The sequence below is a fragment of the Eleutherodactylus coqui genome, chromosome 2, assembly GCF_035609145.1.
Source record: "Eleutherodactylus coqui strain aEleCoq1 chromosome 2, aEleCoq1.hap1, whole genome shotgun sequence".
Taxonomy (NCBI): domain Eukaryota; kingdom Metazoa; phylum Chordata; class Amphibia; order Anura; family Eleutherodactylidae; genus Eleutherodactylus; species Eleutherodactylus coqui.
This window is the reverse complement of record NC_089838.1, coordinates 304,211,687-304,222,750: the sequence shown is the minus strand read 5'-3', so window position 1 is coordinate 304,222,750 and position 11,064 is coordinate 304,211,687. Positions and strand designations below refer to the sequence as shown.

General features: G+C 46.1%; 1 protein-coding gene across 1 annotated transcript; it reads right to left on the bottom strand.

Moving 5' to 3' along the window:
- Positions 1-8,894: 8,894 nt before the first annotated feature.
- LOC136610236 (olfactory receptor 5V1-like) lies at positions 8,895-9,836 on the bottom strand. Its single transcript, XM_066589473.1, has one exon. It carries the CDS (start codon positions 9,834-9,836, stop codon positions 8,895-8,897), a length of 942 nt encoding a protein of 313 aa, XP_066445570.1.
- Between the last annotated feature and the right edge of the window lie 1,228 nt (positions 9,837-11,064).

Here is an 11,064-nt window from a genome sequence, read left to right as displayed (position 1 = left end):
GTCCTTCTTAGGGCCACATCTGACCGTGTGCAGTACTGTTGAGGCTGCTTTTAGCAGGCATATGATGGCCAAGCACCCCACAAGGTGGGACGAAGGCCGTTCACCACCTCCGGTTTGCACCACTGCCTCTCCCCCTGTGCCCCTACGCAGCCACGCACCCGCACGCTCAAGCGTTAAACGTGCACATAGCCAAATTGATCAGCCTGGAGATGCTGCCGTATAGGCTTGTGGAAACGGAGGCTTTCAAAAGCATGATGGTGGCGGCGGCCCCGCGCTACTCGGTTCCCAGTCGCCACTACTTTTCCCGATGTGCCGTCCCAGCCCTGCATGACCACGTCTCCCGCAACATTGTACGCGCACTCACCAACACGGTTACTGCCAAGGTCCACTTAACAACGGACACGTGGACAAGCACAGGCGGGCAGGGCCACTATATCACCCTGACGGCACATTGGGTGAATTTAGTGGAGGCTGGGACAGAGTCAGAGCCTGGGACCGCTCACGTCCTACCCACCCCCAGAATTGCGGGCCCCAGCTCGGTGGTGGTATCTGCGGCGGTGTATGCTTCCTCCACTAAACCACCCTCCTCCTCCTCCAACGCAACCTCTGTCTCGCAATCAAGATGTGTCAGCAGCAGCACGTCGCCAGCAGTCGGTGTCGCGCGGCGTGGCAGCACAGCGGTGGGCAAGCGTCAGCAGGCCGTGCTGAAACTACTCTGCTTAGGAGAGAAGAGGCACACGGCCCACGAACTGCTGCAGGGTCTGACAGAGCAGACCGACCGCTGGCTTGCGCCGCTGAGCCTCCAACCGGGCATGGTCGTGTGTGACAACGGCCTTAACCTGGTGGCGGCTCTGCAGCTCGGCAGCCTCACGCACGTGCCATGCCTGGCCCACGTCTTTAATTTGGTGGTTCAGCGCTTTCTGAAAAGCTACCCACGCTTGTCAGACCTGCTCGGAAAGATGTGCCGGCTCTGCGCACATTTCCGCAAGTCCCACACGGACGCTTCCACCCTGCGCACCCTGCAACATCGGTTTAATCTGCCAGTGCACCAACTGCTGTGCGACGTGCCCACACGGTGGAATTCTACGCTCCACATGTTGGCCAGGCTGTATGAGCAGCGTAGAGCTATAGTGGAATACCAACTCCAACATGGGCGGCGCAGTGGGAGTCAGCCTCCTCAATTCTTTACAGAAGAGTGGGCCTGGTTGGCAGACATCTGCCAGGTCCTTGGAAACTTTGAGGAGTCTACCCAGATGGTGAGCGGCGATGCTGCAATCATTAGCGTCACCATTCCTCTGCTATGCCTCTTGAGAAGTTCCCTGCAAAGCAGAAAGGCAGACGCTTTGCGCTCGGAAACGGAGGCGGGGGAAGACAGTATGTCGCTGGATAGTCAGAGCACCCTCCTGTCTATATCTCAGCGCGTTGAGGAGGAGGAGGAGGAGGTGAAGGAGCATGAGGAGGAGGGGGAAGAGACAGCTTGGCCCACTGCTGAGGGTACCCTTGCTGCTTGCCTGTCATCCTTTCAGCGTGTATGGCCTGAGGAGGAGGAGGAGGAGGATCCTGAAAGTGATCTTCCTAGTGAGGACAGCCATGTGTTGCGTACAGGTACCCTGGCACACATGGCTGACTTCATGTTAGGATGCCTTTCTCGTGACCCTCGCGTTACACGCATTCTGGCCACTACGGATTACTGGGTGTACACACTGCTCGACCCACGGTATAAGGAGAACCTTTCCACTCTCATACCCGAAGAGGAAAGGGGTTCGAGAGTGATGCTATACCACAGGACCCTGGCGGACAAACTGATGGTAAAATTCCCATCCGACAGCGCTAGTGGCCGAAGGCGCAGTTCCGAGGGCCAGGTAGCAGGGGAGGTGCGGAGATTAGGCAGCATGTACAGCACAGGCAGGGGAACACTCTCTAAGGCCTTTGACAGCTTTCTGGCTCCCAGCAAGACTGTGTCACCGCTCCCCAGTCAAGGCTGAGTCGGCGGGAGCACTGTAAAAGGATGGTGAGGGAGTACGTAACCGATCGCACGACCGTCCTCCGTGACGCCTCTGCCCCCTACAACTACTGGGTGTCGAAGCTGGACACGTGGCCTGAACTCGCGCTGTATGCCCTGGAGGTGCTTGCTTTTCCTGCGGCTAGCGTCTTGTCAGAGAGGGTGTTTACTGCGGCTGGGGGAATCATCATGGATAAGCGTACCCTCCTGTCAACCGACAGTGCCGACAGGCTTACACTCATAAAGATGAACAAAGCCTGGATTTCCCCAGACTTTTCTTCTCCACCAGCGGACAGCAGCGATACCTAAACAATACGTAGGCTGCACCCGCGGATGGAAGCATCGTTCTCTATCACCATCAAAAACGGGGACCTTTTAGCTTCATCAATCTGTGTATTATATTCATCTTCCTCCTGCTCCTCCTCCTGAAACCTCACGTAATCACGCCGAACGGGCAATTTTTCTTAGGCCCACAAGGCTCAGTCATATAATTTTTGTAAACAATTTTTATACGTTTCAATGCTCATTAAAGCGTTGAAACTTGCACCTCAACCAATTTTTATTTTAACTGGGCTGCCTCCAGGCCTAGTTACCAATTAAGCCACATTAACCAAAGCGATTAATGTGTTTCACCTGCCCTCTTGGTTGGGCATGGGCAATTTTTCTCAGGTACATTAGTACTGTTGGTACACCAATTTTTGGGGGCCCTCGCCTACACTGTAATCCAATTAATTTTTTGCCCACCTGCATTAAAGCTGACGTTACATCAGCTGTGCTGGGCACAGCAATGGGATATATTTATGTACCGCCGGTGGCTTCCTGGGAGCCACCCATGCTGTTGGTCCACACGGAGTTGTAACTGCATGTGTCCACTTCTAAAGAACCCCAGTCTGAATGGGGCATGCAGTGTTGGCCGAAGCCCACCTGCATTTAACATGAAATTACCTCAGCTGTGATGGGCAATGCAATGGGATATATTTATGTACCGCCGGTGGGTTCCAGGGAGCCACTCATGCTGTCGGTCCACACGGAGTTGTAACTGCATGCGTCCACTTCTAAAGAACCCCAGTCTGACTGGGGCATGCAGTGTGGGCCGAAGCCCACCTGCATTAAACATGACATTACCTCAGCTGTGCTGCGCACTGCAATGGGATATGTTTATGTACCGCCGGTGGCTTCCTGGCACCCACCCATGCTGTGGGTCCACAGGGAGTTGTAACTGCATGTGTCCACTTCTAAAGAACCCCAGTCTGAATGGGGCATGCAGCCGAAGCCCATCTGCATTTAAACTGACGTTAGCTCTGCTGTCCAGGGCACTGCAATGGGATACATTTATCTACAGCTGGTGGGTTCCAGGGAGCCACCCATGCTGTGGGTGCACACGGAATTCCCATTGCGGAGTTGTACCTGCCTGTGACTATTTATAAAAAAACGCGGTCTGACTGGGGCATGCAGACACCTTGACAGAATGAATAGTGTGTGGCACATAGGTTCCCCATTGCTATGCCCACGTGTGCAGCTCCAGATGGAGGTGGCACAGGATTGGATTTCTCATTGCTTCTGTACAGCATTGTGAGCTATCGCCCCTCCCCTTTTAAAGAGGGTCGCTGCCTAGCCGTGCCAACCCTCTGCAGTGTGTGCCTGCGGTTCCTCCTCATGGCAGACGCACTTATAAATAGACATGAGTGTGGTGTGGCATGAGGGCAGCTGAAGGCTGCGCAGGGACACTTTGGTGTGTGCTGTGGACACTGGGTCATGCAGGGGGGGGGGGGGGGTTGGGCAGCATGTAACCCAGGAGAAGTGGCAGCGGAGTGTCATACAGGCAGTGATTGTGCTTTGTTGGAGGTAGTGTGGTGCTTAGCTAAGGTATGCATTGCTAATGAGGGCTTTTCAGAAGTAAAAATTGTTGGGAGGGGGGGGGCACTCTTGCCGCTATTGTGGCTTAATAGTGAGACCTGGGAACTTGAGATGCAGCCCAACATGTAGCCCCTCGCCTGCCCTATCTGTTTCTGTGTCGTTCCTATCACTTTCTTGAATTGCCCAAATTTTCACAAATGGAAACTTTAGCGAGCATCGGCGATATACAAAAATGCTCGGGTGGCCCATTGAGTTCAATGGGGTTCGTTACTGGAAACGAACCCTCGAGCATCGCGAAAATTACGTCCCGAGTAACGAGCACCCGAGCATTTTGGTGCTCGCTCATCTCTACTCACAAGTAGCCCCCTGTATTTGATGGCCACGCATGAACCCCCTATCTAATGACAGCACCAGAACACCTGATCATGCTGGGGTTGTGCTTCACAGGAAAATGTCTGCACACCCCTATTTTGTACTACAGTCTTACGGCGTGACTGTCGGCCTCGGTTCTAATGGTGCTTGTGGACTGATACCACAACAAGCGTCCACCCCATTGACCAGATCTAGTTCAAACGCCCCACTGTTTCTTTTTTACAGGTGCTTAAGGCCTTTGTCAGACGGGCGTTTTTTCGCGCGATTTGCGCATGCGCATGCGTTCGGCGGATTTTTTAAAACCATTGCTTTGCAATGGTATCGGGCACATGAGCGCTTTTTGTGCGCTAGTCCGATAAATTATAGAACAGAAATCGCAGATCGCACCTATCTGCGATCTGCGATTCCTGTTCTCTTCTCTATATGCGCTCAATGGGGCTGGCGGCAGCAGCGCCGACCCCATTGAGAACATATAGAAGACAAATCATTCTTCTCTGCCACAGCTGTAACAGCTGTGGCAGAGAAGAACGATGTTTGCCCATTGAATTCAATGGAGCCGGCAATACAGCCGGCTCCATTGAAAGCAATGGGCTGCCGGCGTGCGCGGGATGAATTGTCGGGAAGGGCTTAAATATATAAGCCCTTCCCTGCAATTCATCCAGAAAAGTGTTAAAATAAAAAAATATATATATATACTCACCTGCTCCCGGCAGCCGGAGTTCCGCGCGGCCGGCCTGCAGTGGGTGTGAAGGGGGTGTGAGTCAGACCTGTCCCCTGATTGGCTCAGCGCTGAGCCAATCAGAGGCAGGTCTGACTCACACCCATTCATTCGCGCGGAACTCCGGCTGCCGGGAGCAGGTGAGTATATATATATTTTTTATTTTAACACTTTTCTGGATGAATTGCAGGGAAGGGCTTATATATTTAAGCCCTTCCAGACAATTCATCCCACACTCGCCCGCAGCGCATTGCTTTCAATGGAGCCGGCAGTATTGCCGGCTCCAATGAATGCAATGCGCTGGACAGCTCCGGCCCGATTCTAATGAAACGCGGCTAGGAGCAGATTTTTGGGCGATTTTCGGGCACCGGTCACACGATTTGCGGATGCGCATCCGTCATGCGATCCGCAAATCGCGCGAAAAAACGCTTGTCTGACTAAGGCCTAAGAGCGCTGCATAGTGAGTGCAAGTGCGCGCTCTGACAGTCCAGACTTTCCAAAGACTTGGTATTGGTAAACATAGTAACATAGTTCGTAAGGCTGAATGAAGACAATGTCCATCTAGTCCAGCCTGTCTAGCCTCCTGTTTTGTTGATCCAGAGGAAGGCAAAAAACCCCAAGAGCAGAAGCCAATAGCTCTTTTGGGGAAAAAATTCCTTCCCGACTCCCTAATGGCAATCAGACTGTTCCCTAGATCAACCCCTAATAGTTCCTACCTGCCTATATACCCGGATTAACAAATAATCTTAGATTTATAGCTTATAATATCCTTCCTCTCCAGAAAGACATCTAGTCCCCTTTTGCCATCACTACGTCCTCAGGCAGAGAGTTCCACAGTCTAGCAGCTCTAACAGTAAAGGATCCCTTTCTATGTTGGTGATGAAACCTGCTTTCCTCTAGACGTAGCGGATGCCCTCTTGTTACCGTTGCAGTCCTGGATATAAACAGATCCTGGGAGAGATCCTTGTATTGTCCCCTCATGTACTTATACATGGTTATTTGGTCGCCTCTTAACCTTCTTTTTTCTAGAGTAAATAGTCCCAATTTTGATAGCCTCTCTGGGTATTCCAGTCCCGTCATTCCATGTATTAGTTTAGTTGCCCTTCTTTGAACCGCCTCCAATACCGTAGCATCTTTCCTGAGCACCGGTGACCAGAACTGTACGCAGTATTCCATGTGGGGCCTGACAAGTGCCTTATATAATGGAAGGATAATGTTCTCGTCCCTCGCCCATATACCCCTTTTAATGCACCCCAAAACTTTACTTGCCTTTGCAGCAGCTGATTGGCATTGGTTACTCCAGTTTAGTCTATAGTCCACTAGTACCCCCAGGTCTTTTTCCATATCACTTTTCCCTAGCGGTACTCCATTAAGTGAATATTGGTAACAACCATTCTTGCTGCCCATGTGCATAACCTTACATTTATCAACATTGAACTTCATTTGCCATTTTTCTGCCCAAGCCCCCAGCTTATTTAGGTCCGTTTGTAGCCGTACATTGTCCTCCATTGCATTAATTATTTTGTATAATTTTGTGTCATCTGCAAATATTGAAATTTTGCTGTGCAGTTCCTCTATCAGGTCGTTGATAAATATATTGAACAGAATGGGGCCCAATACTGAACCTTGTGGCACCCCACTAGTGACTGTGGCCCAATCGGAGTATGAGCCATTTATTAGGAGGGATTGATTCTGACACAACAATGCATGGGACTTTTTTCGAAGTCAAGGTCCAAGAGTAGATTGGTACTAGTGCGATGATGAGAAGAAGCCTCTGAGGATTTGGTATAAGCCAATACTCTAAGTGCACCATTGTTAATTCGGCCATGGTAGCATTGTCAATGTTATGTAAGTCATCCATCCATAAAGCTAAGTGTTGTTAGGCTGCTAGCAGAGTGCATAACCAGCATGAATGGTAGTGGCTACTGCTGTCAGGTATAAGCCATCAAAGTCTGTGGTGTAATCAGTAGTTATGAAGCATACTGTAGTTTTTGGATTGGGGCTTTTAACAGTTGTGGGTAGGCATACCATGGCCCACAGAGTAGCTTAGAATTAAACAATTAGGGCTGCTCATTGCGATTGGCCATGTGATAAAATCCCATCAATTTTTGCAAAATTGGATCAGACTGGCCCATGGTGGTTGTTGTAGTAGTGGTGTTGGTGCTGCTTCTTCAATGAATGTGGCCAGAGGCTAGCACTGTTGCCTTGTATTGATGGGTTCATAATTTCACATTTCATCAAGGACAACAACATCTACATGGGCTTTGAAAAACTCCAAACAGATATTGCCCTTGGTCAGATTTGAACCTAGCACTATAGTGTTGGTAACAGCGAGCCACCACACTAGTTCTTGCATCTCCAGAGGAGCAAGAAGAATAAGCACAAACAGAACATAAAAACTCCAGACAGATGTTACCCTTAGTTAGATTTGAACCTAGAACTCCAGCTCTACAAGGCAGCAATGCTAACAACAGGGTTACCACGGGAGAAGAACAAGAAATTTTAATAAAGTTAATATTCCTGTGGCATTTCAGCTTCTCCGGGTTGTGCATTTCTCTGGGACTACGCATGATGTTACTCAGTGCACAATTTTTTTTATCTTACTGAAGGACTTTGCCCAAAACATTGTATGTACACTGGCTAACATCTGCAGTTGTTCAATACAGTATCTTTACTTTTGCATGAATTCCTGGAGTGTGTGCTCAATTTTAGTTTTCTTTACAAATTGATAAGCATTGACAATATGGCTTGTGAGTCAGTGGCACAAAGCAATACCTAATAGGAGAGTGCTACTGTCTACTGCACATGTATATGTCCAGTTAAAGTGAAAATATTCAGTATTCACTGAACCTCACAAGCAATCAAATTCGCCACAAATCTCCAAAGTGCTGAAATGGTTAGATCATCTAGATTAACTACTTTCAAGATTGTGTGAGCAAGTTCAGTTGTTTTGGATTTACCACTATTAGAGCTTAAACAGATGGGTGTTACTTAGTCCTGGTATGCGGCTATAAAAATCACAGCCGCGAATTGGGATGAAACAGAACCATTGATTTGAATGGTTTTGTTTTCATTAGCGGGATTCTTGGGCATTAATATCTATGTCTGAGAAAAGATGGGACTTGCCTTATTTGTCTCACTCGTAGTTAACCCTTTCCAATCCAATTTCTATCCTGGTTTTCCTAGGGGGCTTACTCTTTTTCTGCCGTTAAACAACAGCGCTATCTACTGGCTAAAGCCAGTACTGCATGAGGTGACACGTTGGATAGCCTCCGACAGCAGAGAGGCTGGCAATATACGGTAAGAGAACCCCGACGGATGTCTTCCAACATCGGAGCTGTGCAGGCTTAAATCATAATGTCTTTAGACGTCAGACAGGGAATTGGAAAGGGTTAATACTATGTGCAAGAAAGATAGGGCAGAACCTATCTTCTCCCAGTTTTTTTCAAACTTGCGCAGATTAGTGTAGAGTTTGAAAGGTAAGAAATAAGGCTTTACCTTGTTCATGCGCAACTACTCTCAGTAGTGGCGAGCATGGTTGTGCATATACCCATGTGAAGAGGCCCTAACACACCTCAGAGGTATATGTTGGGAGTATTTCCCAATGTAATACATCTGATGTTTCCATAGGCCTCATATGACCAGTGTATGTTAAAAGAGTATCCTATATGATTCGGAATAGCATTTATTTTACTCGGTAGAAAAGTGTAGTCCATATATCATGCTGGCCAAGGATTGTCACATTGTCTTATAGTTGCCTCAAATACAGTAAATTGACAAGTTTAGTCAACTGCATTTCTTAATATATCTGTATATAAAAGCAATATTGTACAGCATCGTCTAAGTTAACATAATGCCAGATATAAAGAAATGCATTTGATGGATCATCAAAAAGTAACACCAAATATAATCCACAGATCTGTCGCGAACCAAGCCTTCACAGTTTTAAGCATCAACCCTTTTTCTTGAAGTTAACTTTCGAATAGCCTTCAATACATCTTTGTTCCTCAAACTATAGACAAATGGATTTAGCATTGGAACCACGGCTACATACAGTAATGAAATTAAGTTATCTTGTTCGGCAGAATGTTCTGATTTCGGTTTCATGTACACAATTAATATTGGACCATAGAATAATATAACTGTTGTGAGATGGGAAGAGCAACTAGAAAAAGCCTTAAGCCGTGTTTCAGAAGATCGGATCTTCAAAATAGTGGAGATAATTTGTACATAAGAAGTTATAGTGAGTGAAAATGGAACAAAGGCACTAAAAATGTCTTCTATAAACATAAAGATTTCCCTGCTAGAAGTATCACTTGAAGACAACTCAGTCAATGTTTTAAGATCACAGAAGAAATGGTTGATTTTGTGGGAATTGCAAAAATTCAGCACAGATGTAAGCAAGGTCAACAATAATGAGTTCATAGAAGACAAAGTCCAGCAAAAAGCAGCTATTGTGATGCAAACATTTCTGTTCATGATCAGACTGTAGTGTAAGGGATTGCAGATTGCTACATAGCGATCAAAAGCCGTAGATGTTAATACAAAGATATCACACCCAACACTGAATGTAAAGAAATACAGCTGAGCCATACAGTCATAGAATGAAATTCTGTTATTCTGGGTTATAGTGATAATCAGTAGTTTTGGAAGAGTGGATAAGACATAAATAACATCTACAACAGCAAGATTGCATACAAAGAAATACATTGGAGTATGTAGTTTTGACATTAAACAGATGAACATAGTAATCAACAGGTTCCCAAAAAATGTCAATAAGTACATCACCATAATTCCAAGAAATAACACAATTTGTTTAGTCTTGAAAGCATAGAAACCCAAAATGTAGAAATCAGTCACTGATGTGTTTTCACAATGATTTGTCATTTTTTTGCTCAGTGATTAAACCCTGTGAAGCAATTATCCAGTTTTAGAAATATGCCTATATTTTCATATACCCTGATATAATACCTGGGAAACTGTATGGAATGGACCTTTTTAGTTTTTTTTTAACACGTTACTCTATAGGGGACTGACATGAATAAAAACTATACAGGTTATACTCAGTTTAATGGGTTTATTTAATACAACTGTTCATGTGCAGACAGGTAAAGAAATTGTTAGCCAAGTATGTGGCTTTAATTCATTTAAAGCTTAGGTCTTGAGACAGGTGAGTCTTTTCAGAGTAGGACCTGTGTGAATGCGGGTAGCCAGGATGTGAAATGAGAGCCACCATGTTTTGATCAAAATATGTGCTAAAAATCTTGCACTTTAATGCAGTTAGTATATACTACAGTTGAGGAATTTTGCTGAGGCATGCATGTTTTTGCTACCAAATTTTTGCACCCATGTCTTACCTCCAATTTTTTACTTATTGAGAGTAATGGCTTAAACAGAAGGGCATATGCGCAACTACACTACTTGCTATGGAGCATAGTTGAGTAGTGCACGAACCACACTAGTGTGCAAGTTTGAAAAAAAAAAGTGGGAAGATAGGTCTGCATGCGAGAAAGAGAGGCAAATCCTATCTTTACTCTGAAATAGTATTAATGCCCAAGAATACCACTAGTGAAAACAAAACCATTGTTTATCACTCCTGCATATGGGCTCAGTCAGAGGAGCAAACTTTTCATGCTTCATAGGCGCGGGAATAAAATCCCACATTGCGTGTAGAAAAAAATAGCATGGCCAGGTGCATTTGCACTCAATTGTCCTATCTTTTACAAGATAATTTTATTTTCCTGTCCACAAAGTTATATGACAGCTCGTTTTTTGTGGGACGTCCTATAGCTTCTAATGGTACCATATTGCAGTAAATACAACTTTTTGATAGCTTTTTATTTGCTTTTCTACTTGATGATGGGCTGACTTCTAAAAAAAGCGCAATACTGACAATATGTTTTTTTCTGTCAATAAATCAGAAATTTACAAATGCAGCGATAACAAGTATGTATTTTTTATTGTACAAATGGGAAAAATGCATATTTGGCATCGCTGCATCCGTTAAAGTTCGATTTATCAAAGCAATGCATTATTTAAGCCGCACAGTGAACGCCGTCCAAAAATGTTAATAAAAAATGCCAGAAATGCGCTTTTTTAATCACCCTGTCTAATA